The 16,547-nt window shown below is 29.3% G+C and overlaps 2 protein-coding genes across 4 annotated transcripts in view; both read right to left on the reverse strand.

Annotated features, from left to right (window-relative positions):
• Positions 1-489: 489 nt before the first annotated feature.
• LOC148285529 (uncharacterized) lies at positions 490-5,977 on the reverse strand. Its single transcript, XM_088223908.1, has 2 exons — positions 5,538-5,977; positions 490-5,285 (listed from the first exon to the last, which is right to left on the reverse strand). The coding sequence occupies exons 1-2, from the start codon at positions 5,856-5,858 to the stop codon at positions 5,250-5,252; spliced, it is 357 nt and encodes a 118-aa protein (XP_088080034.1). The 5' UTR covers positions 5,859-5,977; the 3' UTR covers positions 490-5,249.
• A 2,682-nt stretch (positions 5,978-8,659) lies between these two features.
• Positions 8,660-16,547, reverse strand: part of cpo (RNA-binding protein) — a 545,686-nt gene continuing 537,798 nt past the window's right edge. Inside the window, exons 5-8 of one of the 3 annotated variants that reach the window (XM_088223884.1) lie at positions 16,369-16,431; positions 13,811-13,955; positions 11,360-11,550; positions 8,660-8,829 (exon numbers count right to left, since the gene is read on the reverse strand). In XM_088223884.1, coding sequence (XP_088080010.1) covers positions 11,384-11,550; positions 13,811-13,955; positions 16,369-16,431 — 375 coding nt within the window. In that variant the 3' untranslated portion in view covers positions 8,660-8,829; positions 11,360-11,383. Of the gene's footprint in view, positions 8,851-11,359; positions 11,551-13,810; positions 13,956-16,368; positions 16,432-16,547 lie in introns of all 3 variants that reach the window. The other 2 variants (XM_088223900.1, XM_088223892.1) reach the window with 2 other exon arrangements.

Here is a 16,547-nt window from a genome sequence, read left to right on the forward strand (position 1 = left end):
AATAACTTTACTTTCGTATTCTGTATGTATTTGTATTTTTTTTGCACCGCAACAGGCCAGGAGGAGCAAAATCACATTACAATTTTTGTGTTAGAACACTACTCCTATGAGTATGCTAGAGCCGGGAATCTTCTGTGTATGGTGAGCCAAGCGTCTTAGCCATTACATCACTGAGGTCCCCCGAAGTTAAAAAAAGGTTTTCTTATCGTTTTGGTGAATCGATCCTTTCCAATGAAAATATTTGGTGCATTGTAGGAATTGTTATGCTATTATTAATTTGTTAATTATATTATGTTATTATGTTTAAACCATGCTTATTATTATTCGATTTGATTCAATGTCAGTATTCTGAATCAAGAGGATGTTTCTTATTTTAAGAAGTATAGCTTCAACTTTATGTCTTTGTTAAGTGTTATGTAGGGATTAACAGCTTTATGTTTGGAATGGGTGAAGGATAGTTTATAAAAAGGAATACAATAAAACTCGATATTTTTATACATGTTTATTCCCAATCTTTGGACCCTATACACATTATAACTATAAATAGTACTAATAAAATTAAGTTAAGTACGATCCAGGTAATACAGCCATTCCATGAAGTGTGTTGAACACAAATCAGGAACACCATTCAATCATTTAGCATGGGGCTTTCAATAATGATACCATATAATTAACCTATCTTCAATTACACAAATGAAATTAGAAAAAGGCATTAATAAAACATTATCGCACTACCCCACACATATAGCAGAGATTTACAACAATGCGAGTATTACCCGAACGTTAATAACATGCATGTTCCTTACTTGAATTGTACTATATTTTAATTATATGTTTCTCTAATATCGGATCCAATTTGAGAAAACATCAATTTATAGTAAGGATTATTTAACAACTAATGTAAATACACAAAAAAACACAGGCGACCATTTATATTAATTATCTAAAACATACAAATAAGTTGACACCTTTTAGTGATAAAGAGAGCAGAATATTTATTTGACATTCATAGACATAGTTTGATATGAACATCTAATGTTTTAAAGAGAAGACAAACAACACAAGCTAGAATTATTTTTGGGAGAAACTGTGTCAACTTATTAAATGATAACTATCTGAAAAACAATTCATTTCTTGTAAGCGGTTAGGTCTTTCCTTTAAAAACTAAATCTACTAATGTATTATGTACTATTTGGTTTGAAATAAGCATTTGCTCAAGGCTTTATTCGCAAGTTAATATATCTACATTAAGGCTATGGGTTCTTTTAATAAGTTCATTTAGTATTTGATACAATTGTTATTAATGTTGTCCAAACTACAGAAAGTAATATTTTATTATTTTTATGTAGTATTTTTATAAATATTTCAGTTAAGAATGTTTTGTTCTTGTGCTGTTTGGTTTATGATAAAATTTGAGCGCTAAAATTATGTATGGTTTGGTAACCAGGTAGATAATGCATCTGTAATAAATATCTACATAATATTTAAACAATCATGTGCATACCTTTTGAATGTTTCAGAAGGTATGTACAGTATTTTGTATACATCTCATCAGTTATATTTAGAACAAAAAAATTCTGAAATACTTTCTCTCTGTACTCAGAGTGTAATAAAATCTGTAGATAAATAAATAAACAGAGATACAAATAAAATAATCATACTTAATGACGAACAAAATATATTGTTACATACTTTAATACATGTAATGCTTTTTGATTTCTATATTAGTTTATTCTCACTATTCATATCTCAGTAAAAGAAAAAATGAACAATGCTTGATCAATTTATATATGGGTACCCATTGTTTTTATTACACCCATAGTTGTTGTTACACCCATAATATACCCATAATATATATCATAATAAGATGTAACATTTTGTCAAACACTTTTTTTCTATTCTATGCTGGCATTATTTGGGACCTCATATTACAGAAGAAACATTATGTAATTAAAAAAAAAAGTCATTTAATATATATATATATATATATATATACATACATACATATCATATACTTAGAAAATTACCTTTTAACTTTAATTTTAAGCGATTTACTAAACTATTTAACGTAATAGATAAAAACATGACGCAATATGCATAAGTATATTATTTAATATTATAGATTTGTTTATCAGTAATATTATAAGGGGCACAGATCTGATATGTTTAGACGTGTGGTGTTTGTATGATATACAACATTTCCTATCCTAATGCAAGAAGGCGTATAACTGGCTAGTTTGTTACCACTGATACATTTTTATCACATTGTAATTTCTTGCGTTGCCAATGCATCAAAATTCTTTCGACTTCATCAAAAATTTATAGCCATTTCAATTCATTTTATTCCCAAAAGGGATATTATTTTACCATAGTTACTGTTAAACAATTACTAATATTGAAAAAAGGATTTAAGAAACACATTTTTCAGAAGAAATAATCCACTTCATGTTTCGTTATTTTTGACTGATGTAGCAAAAAATGTTTTTACAAAGACAGTTGAATAAAAATAATTTTTATTCCTAATAATTGATTATCTAAACTAGTAAACTAGATATAATTTATTTATATATTCAATACATGAAATATTTTTATTAAGTTATTAATTTGTTTATATTAAGCTGATATGTTTAATGTAGTCCCCGTAAGTCAGCGATCACTCAGCACGGCTGATTCGCTCTCTAACAAAACATCTACACACACAATTGGACGGAATCATCAGTGGACACACGACATTTCCTTCATCAATCGGCTCCCTACTTGTCCAGTTCTACATAAGTAGGTTATAATCCGATACATATGACGCAAGCTGCCCTGCTTCTAGAACACCGTTGATTGGCTAGTGTTCCATATTCATTGAGGAATCAACAGAAGATACCGTGATTGTCTACAGCAACAATACATTTTAGTATAAACTTTCATTTAGATTTTTTTTACACGTAAAAACATAAAATCGCATCACTAAAATAGAGAATGCTTTTAATTAATGTATTGAGAATATGAAAAAGCCACTCGTGTGTCCACTTAGAAAGAGATCATCATGTAACAATATTCACTTGTTAAGGTAACAAACACATAATATTATAAAGAACATCTTAAATTTAGCCAAGACCAACAGCATGGTTGGTTAAAACATTTAATAAAAATTATTAGAGTTATACAATTGTCATTTAAGAATTAATGCAATGATTGCTTCTTAAATTTAAAAACTATTTTGTCAGAAAAAAAGATGTAAAACCATATTGAAAGAAAAAAAGTTTATGATTTAACAGATTCAATCTATGATTATTTAAACATGTAAGTATATTTTTATTAATGATAATAATGCTTACTATCGTATCACATCAAACCGCACACAAACTAATTAATTTAATTTTCACCATTTATGTAAATGACAAACCATTTTAGATTATTTTATAATATATAAGAATCTTATAATGTTCGTTGCCAGTAATAAAAGAGTAAGAAAAATTTTGAAATTAAAAAGTTCTTCCGGTCTGTATTATTTTGAATTGACAAATATACATTTCTACTTTTATTGACAATTGACAAATATTAAAATGGGAGGTTCACTATTTAACAATTGACATATTACTTTAGTATGAAAAAAACAGTAAAAATGTACATTTTCCAGCAGAAGGGCTCTTTTATTGGATAAATTGAGGTATCTGCTTTGAAATGTTGTTAATAATTTGTACAGATTATATTTGATTACAATATTATTAAAAAACTTCAAAGGAAGTTAAAAAAAACATGGTAACATTCAAGAAACCTAATTTACAAAGGCTTTGGATTGTTAAAAGTTAGAAATACACATAATTTGCCCTAATATAATAAGAATAACACTAAATACAACCATACAAAATTACAAAAGTATGTAATCAAATAAATATTTTTTTTATGAAATCATTTAAACACATTTTAATAATCATATTGACTAAATAATTATTGTAAAATTTTCAAAGTCAAATTAAGTCATGTTTGTAAATATAAAAAATACATAAATAATGATTGAAACAAATAAAATTCAAAATACTTAAGGGCTTTCTTTTAAGAAAAGATATTTGGTTTATTGCTAATTAGGCATCTCTTACAAATACTTATGGATGTATAATAAATAATTATGAAAAAACAACAAATATATGATTTTATTTTTTAAGCCTAAACAAAGATGAAAAAGGGATTCTTATAAGAAATGACTTATTCTATAATTAAACGTTAAATACACTAATTTACCCTATAGATTATTCCATTAATAATAATAGATGTATATGTTATAACTTTCCAAAAAGCTCGACAAGCATGCGTAAGTTTTCATCAGACGAAATGCAGGTATATGTAAGAAGTTAAGTTTTGTATTGCAAAGTTTTGATTGCCTTTATACATACATACTTTAGTAAGTAAGGCAAAAATTTAATTAAGAAATGAATATGAAACTTTCATAAAATGCAGACACCCGACACCAGCTTCCCTCCAGTCCATTCAAAAGATAAAGTATCACTGAGATAACCACTAAAAACCTTTCTACTAAACCTACGATTGATATAGAGATCAACTATAAAGCTAAAACTTTGATAAGTTAATTCAGATAAATATTTAAAAAATCTACATAAAACTAATCAAAATTCAAATGCTTTAAGATAAATAACAAGAATGTTCCCATGGGTGTTGTGATAATGAAACATTCATACCTTTAGAGTGGCATTCATTTTATCATACATATATGTATGTGTAAATATTTGAAAAAGTTCTTAGGAATTCATATAAAAAATCTTACAAAATAAAAATGTACAGGATTTTATAAACCCATACATAACAATGAACATGAAAATGAATAGGTGTAATTAGATAAAATTGCAACAATAAATACTCACAGACAGCTTTCATACTCTTCCTAGTGAATTAATTCACAAAGTAAAGAATGGCGCTTCTGTAATAAGAATTTTAAAGTCTTAAAAGTAATTTTAAAAGGGCACCTTTGGTTTATAGCTTAAGTCAGAATCTTTATTATTAATATTAGATTTTCTCGTCAGAATCTTCTTTAAGAATGATTAGTATTTTCTTAAAAACGTATTACCGACATAAGTCCATAGAAAATTTGAAAACAATGACTCGCTAATTTATTTTGTTGATAAATAAGATGGATAGGAATAAAATAGTATAAAGATAATTATAATTTTACACAATTTGGTAATAACTTGTAAACTGTGCCTAGGAGCTCAGGTTGTCAGGTGGTAAGCTGAAGGTATGTATTAATGTTGTTCACTCTCTTCTCCGATTTTGGGTCCCTGAAAGGAAGAAAATCATATGTTTAGCAATCTATGTGTTATCTGCGGGTGATGAAAAAATTCAAATACTTGAAATGAATTAAATACAATATATCCACAAAGAATTATTATTTGAGCGTTTCAGACATAGAAAAACAAGGTTTGCAGTAAACAAATAAAAAAATCATGCAAAATCTAATTAGATGTGCTCGCATTTTGATTTTACTGTGGTTAGAAATAACATAAAACATCAATGGATTTATATAAGCATACTTCTAAGGTGGCCAAGTGGTGCCATCCATTGTGGTAAGCTGCCCCTTCAGTTGCTGCCATCTTGGATTTGGCGTATTCGATTCGAATGGCTCCGCGGTCAGAGCTGAGTAGGAATGTCCCTTGAAGGCTTGCCATGGCATTGGCTGCACTCTGAACATCGTGGAATTCGATGAAAGCAACGGGTGCCTGCGACCCCCCGGGCTGCTTAGCGAGCATTCGCAGGCGAGAGAACCCGGCACAGCTGCCGTGCAAAACACACATGTGATGGAGCGTGCGCAAGACATGTAGTGATGTTAATGGCTCAATACAGGAGTGGTGCATCAGACATCTTCTAATATCGCTTGGTACAAGTACATTCTACCACATTTATTTCTAAAATTCTACAAGCAACGTTTTGCTATAAGTTCAATAACATCACGTTTAATACTCAATTAGGCTCATGTGTCTTGTAAAATGTACCGTATTGCGTTTAGAACAAATCTGATCGTAAAACTATCAATGATTTTTATTAATTGAGTACTAAAATTATATCAATGGTGAAAGTTAAAAGAATAATGTGCTAATTATTTTGGTTAGGAATCACAAGAATTTAAATATGCATATTTAGAAAGTACTCGTATTCAATACTACGCTTCGAAAATATTGTGTTTTAATTTATAATTTGAAAAATCAGAAGATATAAAAGATGGACAGATTGTTGAACTAAATGTTAGTATTTTTATACCAGTATGCATGTTAAGTCCATACTGCTTTTTTAGATATAAAAAAAGAACTTGAATTAATTGTCTTTTTCATGAAAATGTATAATTAATTATAATATAAATTTGATAAAATGGGGTAGGGTTTGTGTAAAAAGAACATTATGTACCATCTAAATGCATGCTAGTGCTGAGAAATTTATGCATCTATTTTTAAAAATGAATATTGTACTGTAAAAAAATAGTGCAGTCAGTTAGGGCTGCTACCATAACGTTGAGGTCAATAAGTTATAAAGTGTGTATAATGTTCTTTAGAGCAGTAAATTAAATCTAAAGTATGTGAAACACTCATCAGCTGTAAATTTAAAAAAATAAATATACATATTGGTGGAAGAGAAGCCATCTTTTTGTATTGGATTTTCTTTCTTAAATGTCATAAAGGATAAAATAAATCATTTCAGTGTTATTCAAAACTAAAATCGAAGACAAAATTTAGTCTTACAATGTTTTTTTAAAGTTTACATTCATGAACGTTGGTTTATATTTTGATTACATATTGCTAATCTATTTTAGTACTTCCATCGACCATTAATAGTTCGATGCTTACTTCCAATAATAACCAATGGCCTGGTAAAGTGAATGATGTATTTCTTATATTGACATATTGGTATTTTTTTTGTAATTGTTATGTTTTTGAGTAATACACAGTTTTACTAAAACATAAATGAATTGAAATATTTTTATTGCACAAATACAATGAATGGTACAAGAATTTCTCATTACATATGAAGAAATTTCGATGATTAAAATGTTTTATTTTGTTATTGACCCGTCAATTTTTGGTAGCGCCTGACCGTGTGCTTGTGTGATGTGCACTTTTATGTGCAAAACTGCGTACATAAGTAAACCCAGTATTTCTATGTTAATTAGAGCATTCCAAGGTAATGTTTGATACTTCGACATATCATCAGAAATATTAACAACAAACGAACAAAAAAACATCTTCTGAAGAAAGCATATAAAACATAAACACATAAAAAAAGTTACACATTATAATGTTGAGAAACAGTTGAAAATTTGTTTTTTGCTAAAAAGGCTGTTTGTTTAAATTATTTTGCCTAATTTTAATTTTTATTTTCAGTTTGTTCTACAAATAAATCAAAGAAACCTATTGATACCAATGATAATATACACTGACAAGAGAGCAGATAATTAATATTGTCATTGTAATACATTATTCTAAACTAATTTATAACAATATGTCATATTACTTTAATTTTAGGAGACAAAATATACAAACTTATTGTTTTATATGTATCTGCATACTCTTATTTATGAATTTGAAGAAAAATCTAATCTATATATAAATCTATTATTTTTTACTTTTACTTAAATACATTTTTCTTCCATCAAAGGTGTAGACATATGTAAGTAGGTAGGTACTAATAGTAATTTAAAAAGCATGAATTTGCAGTGTGGAATTGAGAGCAGTTTCTAATTAATATGGGTTGGTCAAGCATTGTGGCTATTATTTATTAGTTCTGTTAGATTTTTGATCACATTCTATAAATTTGTTTGCAGAACAATGTGAAACCTTTTACACAACATTTAAGATAGTAAATATTTTGTGATACACACACATACAAAATCTTCAATCATTTGTCAACATATTGGTAATCATTGCGATTTTGAATAATAATTTACATAACAATGAATGACACATTAAGACAATGTTGAGTACCTAAATACTATTATTTTTTGAAATTTTATTTATAAATTGTTCAAAGGAATGTCACTAGTTAGTAAATGAAGTAGATATAAGACATTACATAACTATGTACCTATTGTAAAAATACTCATAATTTTTTTTAGTTTTGTTTTTCACAGTTAAAGTGCAATTAAATCATTTTTTCATCATATAACAGCATATTTCTGCGTAGTGTCATGATGAAAGTCCATATTATCTAGTAACAAGTCTATTTAATTAGGTATATGTCATTTGGTTACTGCAATGTTCAGCCATACATTATTTTTTAGGAACACGCATGCTATTTGACTTGACTTAATGATTATACTTTGAATTAATGAAACAAATTAGAAATATCTAATTTATCAGTTAGTACTGCTTAGTAGCAAATTATTTGTATTAACATTATTTGAAATTTAAAATAAATATGTGCGTAATATTATTATGTTTTTGCTTAAATCCATGTGGCATTCATTGTTGTTTGTGAATTGTTCTTAATTTTATATTTAACATCTACATATTTACTATCCAATAACAATTAACAATGTAGGAATAAATTTCTTGTGCATATTTTTTTTAAACATGGTTAAATATATTGGAAGTAATTAGTTATGTTGATGATATGTCAGATAATACCAGTGTCCTGTGATAAGTGCTGATGGATTTTTGCAACTGACCTACTGAATATTTCCTTGAGCTCGTGCTCGGAGACAAATTGGCCCAAGTTGGCCACGAAGAGGGTGGAACAGGGTGCTGCCGAAGGCACCGGGGGCATGGGAGGCCCCACTCCGGCTGGGGATCCCAGAGCCGGTGCTGGCAGGAGGCACGACCCCACCGACAGGGGGGGCTGCAACATACACATGTCCCCCTTGTAGAAAAGATGGCATAACATGTTCCCATTAAATCAATGAATAATTTAAACAATTGTAAGTATTACTTTGGCGGGTTTATTGTTATGGAGCAATGTTTTTCAACTAACCAAATAAAAATAAAACGAATACTGGTACGATTTTCTAATACACAGAAAAATCAGATATTCTTTTAATTGTATGATAGATTAAAGCTATCTAATGATATTTCTTGTTGGAATTGCTTTTCAATTATTCATAGAATACAAAAACTACTAAAATAAGACTCTATTTTGAAAAATCAAAATGGGTCCAAACGCTCATTCAAAATATTGGATAATTAAAAAATTCAACTGTTTTGCTTATCTAGTATTTATATACTAGATATTTTGAATATAATTATTAATTATTAGAGAATTATTAATTAAGTAGTGGTACTAAATATTTTTTTGCCATTGCACCACCGAGGCCCCCTATATGTAACAGAGCCTATTTCAGGTGAGGTGAACTAACTGACATTTTAAAGGTAAAGTAAACTTATTGCGGCCTCGTGGTGTAATGGTCAGTGCGTTTGCCTACCATGCAAGAGGTCTCGGGTTTGATTCCCGACATGGTTGATATGGAATATTTATTTGAAAGGGTGCTTTTACACTAAAACGATTCTTCGTCCCTGGACTGGCACCTGAAGCGTAAGACTATTCATCTTACCTTCATGTAACAAAAATATCAAGATACGCTGAGATTGGTGTACCAATGCAGTGCCCTATGCACCATTAGGTGCGGAAAGGGAATGATTTCAATTTCAATTTTAATTTTATTCATTCATATATATGTACATTACAAAATGAAATATCTTAATTCATACGTATAGAAATGATAAAAATAATAAAGTAAAATTAGGTATAAATAAAAATAACACCTAAGTATACATAATATCCAGAGAATAATATGTTAAAAAGTAAGAGAATCTTGTAACAAAAAACTCCCTCAAAGACGTGAAATGATGTCCAAAGTAATATTGTTCAACATAGAGATAGCCCTTCCAACAGGCATAACAATTAGCAGGTTGGTCATATATATTGGAATGTGAAACAGTCTATGCCGACGCTGTCTAAGGTAATTATCCAGAACATAAAAGCTAATGCTCCGCATAGTTTCAGGGTTGTCAATAATTCCGCGCAACAATCGAAAGAAATGCGTAGGTAAAAATACATTCCTTCTGGCCTTTAAACTGCTGTAACCGAGCATACCCTGGAGGAGCTCAGTGGGATAAAGCCATGGAAAATATCCGCACTCCCTCACGTAGATATAATGATGATGAATCTTATTGCTTATATTACATTTCTGTGATCAGTATAATCCTAAAACCCTTTTTCCCTAGTTCTTTATGTATAAAACATCCATGTTAATTAAAAATATCAAAATAGAGTTTAAAAAAAGGCAAAAAAACATATGGAGTTAAAACTTGGAATACAAAAGTTTGACCATTTTGTCAATTGTTTCACTTCTCCTGCAATAGGCTCATATAATCCGGACGCTTTGATAATCTAGCTGGACCTATATTTACCAATGTGGATAATATTGAGGTCCTACTGTATTTTGCTATTTAGGTGGAAAATATATGAGTGAGGCGTATTAAAACGAAGACAGTAATCTCCGCCATTGGTCTGAAATTAGTTGTATATGGCGACGGATAGATAAACTGTAACAATCGACAACTGCAAAGGTTTCGGAGCATAAATGACAGTAGGTACCTCATACATTTTTGCTTCAATGTATTTAGTTCCGCAAAAACACCGGGAGTATCCCTTACGTTACCTTAAAAACCAATAAACAAACCTAAACCATACATATTCATTTGAAATAAGTTTTATATTTTACGCATTAATTGTCACAATTGCAATTTTTTAAATTATTCACTAAAAAACTTTTAAAAAAAGGTGGAGAATGCCGTCTTTGTTTTAACAAACGTGTAACAAAGTCCATATCAGTTTTTTAAAAATAAAAATTCATTTTGACAAAAAGGTGTTATTCCACTGAATTCATTCCGCAATTGAACCGATTCCATATTTTTTTTACAAAAATTAGAAAAATGAAAAAGGAAAACCTACAAAAAAAATAATCTGAATGTTTCCCAAAAATATTATTATAAAAAATAAAACGTATGTACTTTTGTAATAAAACACATCGTCATGATCGTAGAACAATAAAGCATGTGTTTTTTTCAAGCTTGAGATGAGTAATGTCACAACTTGATAAGTACATATTTGATACTCGGGTTAGTTATACATATTTTTTTTTCAAACCTTTATAAAACTTTTTCAAGATCTTATATTAAAAAAAACTCAATGTCGCATTTTTCGCGCATCCGCCACTGTGCTACGATCACGACGCTATGTGTTACAAAATAAGAATCTTTGTCCATAAAGCTACGACAACCTCCAATCTTCAGTTTTGACAAAACGCTAATTTATGATTTATTTACGGTCTTTCTTAGTATGATGGTAGTAAAAAGTAAATTAGTATTACATGGTGGTGTGGCCGGTCGCCTAGTCAGAGGTAGGAGCGCAGCGGCGCCGGCGGCAGCTGCGGATGGAGGGCCGGGTGTACCTGCCCGGCGTGGAGGAGTCCTGGCAGGTCCCCCCCATACAGAGCGTGCGGCCACAACTCCGCAGCCCCTGGGAAGAACGGGCTACCCAGCTCTGCCGGCATGAACGCGTCTATTCAAATATAAAGTCAAACTATTGGGACACAGATTAAAACAACTTGCAATACAATAATGAAAATATTTTGACAATACACCTAATTTAATTCACATTTATTTATTAATTTCATCTTATACACTATTTTTATCACAATAATAGTATATTTGCGACTTATTTATAATTGAAATTATAGCTCATCACAGGTAATGCCTAAAGAGACGAAATATGTCCAATAAAATTAAATTTTGATTGAATTAATTATGGATCTAAAAGGGCCAATGTCATAAATTAAAATAATATAGGGGAGTAATTTCTTAGCTATTCTGTGGCATTATAGTGAACTATTTCACGTGTTTGATAACAAATATTAACAAAAAACAAAACCACATGTATTACCACAGTTTAAAACATACTATGTCTTTTATTTGACAACGACCGTCTGAAAAATCTGCTATTGGCCCTTTTAGATCCAAGCCACAGATATATTGTTAATAAATAAATATATTATACAATTCCTTTAATCATTTTAATGTAAAGTTTTTTACTCAATATTTTGTTTTATCTCTACCTATAATAAAATTCACACGAAGTAATTTTTCTATTCAATATTATCAAAATATTTCATAAGTAAAATGGTTTAAATTCGATTGTCTCAAAACTTAATACAATATTGGTGTAAAAAAATGAACACTTCATAAAAAAAAGATTTCACTAAATTAATATTTGGATAATTACTGTAGTATTTTTAAATTCTTACATTTAGAGTATGTCAAAAATTGACGTATCCATATTTTATTCAAAAATATGTAATTTTCAGTCAAAAATAAATACGTATTTTAAAAAAAGGAATGTATGGGTAAAGAAAAAAACATTTTTTTTATGATTGGTAAAAACATAAAATCTAAATCTTTCATTTTCTAAGAATAAAAAATTCTGTTTTTTACGCAAAAAATTATAATATTTACCACGTACTTTTGCTTTAATTTTTGCAAATCTTATATGAATAAGTATGTATTTAAATAGTTATACTTACGTATGATTTCAATTACTGCTTTTGATAATACATACATAAATATTAAATGTGAAGTATTAATCTTTTGCTGAACACAAAGATAATACAGAAATAAGTACATACGGTTAGGCTCAGCTAGAGTGTGTACACATGAGTGAGTTTAGCCGAAGCTACATATATGTGAAAGTGAAGACTTGTTTTTCAATTCATATTTATTTTTTGTATTGCTTACTAAAATTGTTTTTTTTTGTATTATAATATTTTCTCACTGTAAAAATGAATTGAAAAACTCAGCAGTGTTTGTAAGTGATTAGCAAATAGGGTCTATACAAAATGCATAAGTTCATGAGGGTGTGCTTGGAATAGTATAGAAGGTATTTGTATTTTTTTTTACCAACAGCGGTGCGACATATCACAAATTTTATTATGGTAAAATATTACAATTACATATGAAATAAATGTACAAATTCCATCTATAAAGTAGACATTTTAAAGGTTTCATTTTATCTGTAGTTTAAGATAAACGACTTTTGTTCCAAAAATATTATTCGACTCCTAACCTATTGATAAAATAATTTTATGTAAGTTACGTATCATATAATTGTTTCATCTTAACTATGTATTTTAAATCTCAAAGATTCTCTTAAGGTGACGAGAGAAATATCATGTTTAATGTTTTGCCTTTGATTGCAATTCTAAATAATGTGTTTATATCTATAAATCAACCATCGCAAGAAGATGTGTAGAAACAGGTAGGAAAGGCGGTGTCTCAAAGTATCAACATTTAAAACTGTAACTACGGTAACTCGGCTAATGAAGTTATGAATGAGTTTTAAAGTCTTTTTCGCTATCACAAGATTTAAATTATAAGTCAAGATCTTGATATCAACACATAAAACAAAATTAATATAATATTCTTGATTGAATCGGGAATTCAGCATCAATTTTGTATAGATTCTAGATTAGATAATACAAGTTTTGTATCGAAACCATAGTTGTGTTCTTTTGATATAGTAAATGCGAACCACTGGCAACGTTTTATAATAACTAAAACAATATTATTTATTTAGTAGAGATGTTGTCGCTAAGACGAGAATTAGAAGTGACTCACGCATCTTCTTATAATGGTCGAACTATAAAGTATGTAAATATGTTGCCTAGCCTAAATTTGGGATCTGAAGGATTTTGTGCCCTGTACTCAGTTTAGGGTCTGGGACATGATATTGCTCGCGCCACGGTGGGTCGGGTAGGGAGGGTACTTACGTCCAGTGAGTGGGTGCATCAAGGCAGGATGTGTGGCCGGCGCGGCCGTAGCTATCGCCGGCTTCGGTTTGCTGACCTTGGTGTTGCTTTTGGCAAACTCCAGCCGAATAGTTTGTGGCATGTCGGGATCGAACCTGACACCTTGCTGTGAACATTTCGACCGCCGCCAGAGCGGAATGGTATATGATAATGTGGGGCGTGCTTACTGGGGTGACATGGTTACAGGCCGTGGGCATATTCTGGATACTGCCATCACTTCGCACCTAACCTCAAAACGATATTGCACTGAAGATTTTATGTAGGTAATATTTTTTATCCTAAATTTACTTGACTTTAATATGTAAATCCAAGAGTTACAAAACTCTCTCTGTCTCGCAATGTAAAGTAATTTCAAAATTATAAAACTTTACAAAATCATTACGCTGATAATATGATACATATATATTTTTTAATAAATTAATATTGGCGAAGTTTAATAGTCTTTTAACAAACGAAAAAAAAACCCACTGAACTTCCTCATTATAAATGGCTTTTGACAGACTAATCAATACAGTAAACTCATATTATACTGGATTTTTCATATGACAACTTTATTGAAATATTTATTGATTGCATGTCATTTTTTCAGCAGCATTTAATTTGTAGTATTTGGTATTGTATTATAATAATTACAAATTTTGCAGTATATGCGGATAATAACAACAAAAAAATAGAGCAAATATTTTAATTTGAGTTGATTTCATTGATTCTGATATCCGTTTTTGATGATGCACGTGGAAGCTTTTTCAACCATAATGCGAACCACATTTCCATAAATAAAATGTACATTTATCACAATGAACATGTGATTCATACCTAAATCAGATAGAAATTGCAACCTACCCAAAATATGTAGACAGATTTTGACAGAATGAAGCAGTATTTACATACTTCGCCAATCTCAAATTTTTACAAATTTGTCCAGGGAGGGTTTTGTAATTCCACAATTAAAACATAATATTATAGAGTACCTATCTACTTTTGTGCTTTATCGTTTTGAAATATGGTGCATAGCATTGTATATTTTACACATCTTTAATTCATTGTTTCATACACAAACACATTTATACTACACACAGCTTCCTTGTTAGGTGTAATAATTATTTAAACTAATATATCCATCATATTGTGGATATTGAAGTAAACACCATTTGGTTACTAAATTCAAATATGTATTCATTGCAGGTGCTTCCATTCATCCTTATTGAACGATGGTGATATTTGATATAAAATATTCAATATTAATAAATCAACTTATGCGCAGATTTTTATTTTATTTTAGCCGCTCAATGAATTTTTAAATAAGGAGAATATTGTTGGAAAAACAGCTTTTCTAGAAGACTCATTATGTATATATTATATCTTTAATATTTAATGTGTGATGTAACACGGTGCTAGGGAGTGAATTAAATCTCAGAAACCGTGTCATGCAGTTATATTTTGTATCTTTGGCATATCGTATTAGTGTTTACAGTAGTAATTAATATTGAATTGTGCCCATGGAATTAAAGAGTATTATAATTCTATGATTGTGACATTTGATTCAGTGTTTGTGAAATTAAGTTAAAACAACACTATTTGTGTTTGATAGATGATTGTAAGAAGTGTAAAAACTTTATAAAAGCGGTACTTACAGCGATGAAGCTGCGTTATGTCTAAGTACATTATGAAGGCATTTTTCGCAAGTTGATGTATTAAATAAATTGTTTGTAATGTATTGAATTGTAATAAAGAGTTTATGCCAAAGATACCAATAAGCTATTTTACAATGTCTCTTGAAATTAATCAAAATATAATAGTTAAGCAGGTATTTCTGGAATGAAAATACATTTTAATTTATTCTTAACAGTTGCATGTAATTAATGAGAAGCTTTCTCTATTGTAAGGGTTATATTCACCTTTTAATGAAAGAAATTGATTGCAAAGCCATTTTGAAACAAAAAAAACAACTGCTAAAAATAAATTGACAAAAGTACAGTGAATGAAATTGAGAAATAATTACGTCAGTTGTGTAAACTAGGTGATTTGAAAGTGAGTAATATTTATTTTTGAAGGGGATTTAATAACATTAAGTTTACTCTGTCATTTTTAAATGAATATTCAACATAAGTATTTAGAATATCTTGAAATGATTTTTTTTAGTAATTATTTCTCAAAATTGACAACAGCTAAGAATAATGAAATACATATTGCTTTCACAATTCTTTAATATTATTTAATGTGTTTATTTTGGTTTTTGAAAACGTGATGTTAGTTTTAAAGATATTGTAAGCAATACCTAGTACACCCGAATACATCGTTTCTATATAACAAAAATGAATATATTATTATTAAGTAGAAAAGTATTTAATAAACATTATATCATCATTGATAGTCTATACTTCTATGGTAAAAATTATGATAACACGTTTGAATAATTTTGTCAAATTGATTATTTTTATTTAAGACTATATTCAAATTCATTGTAGGAATATAAATAATCAAAGTACAGCTAATTAAAATATAAATTTGAGACAAACCTGCAAATCTTGCTTCGCAGCTTCTGCCCCAGCCCTAGTGTGGAATGTTACAAATCCAACGGGCTGAAATATAAACAAATCATTCTTTAAAGTGAACTAAAATTATTAAAAAAAATAAAAAAATATGTGTAATATAACATTGCTGGTGCTTTAATAGATTTCTCTTATGGTAAAACTTT

The sequence above is a fragment of the Micrasema longulum genome, unplaced genomic scaffold, assembly GCF_059751315.1.
Source record: "Micrasema longulum isolate JH-2025_06_02 unplaced genomic scaffold, ASM5975131v1 h1tg000026l, whole genome shotgun sequence".
Lineage (NCBI taxonomy): Eukaryota > Metazoa > Arthropoda > Insecta > Trichoptera > Brachycentridae > Micrasema > Micrasema longulum.

What these genes read in the sequence shown, in the direction of transcription:
- LOC148285529 (XM_088223908.1), bottom strand. Translation starts at nt 5,858, where the DNA reads ATGCACCACTCCTGTATTGAGCCATTAACATCACTACATGTCTTGCGC. An exon ending in ACCACTTGGCCACCTTAGAA is followed by an intron (nt 5,286 to 5,537) that starts GTATGCTTATAT and finishes TCTTCCTTTCAG; the next exon opens with GGACCCAAAATCGGAGAAGA.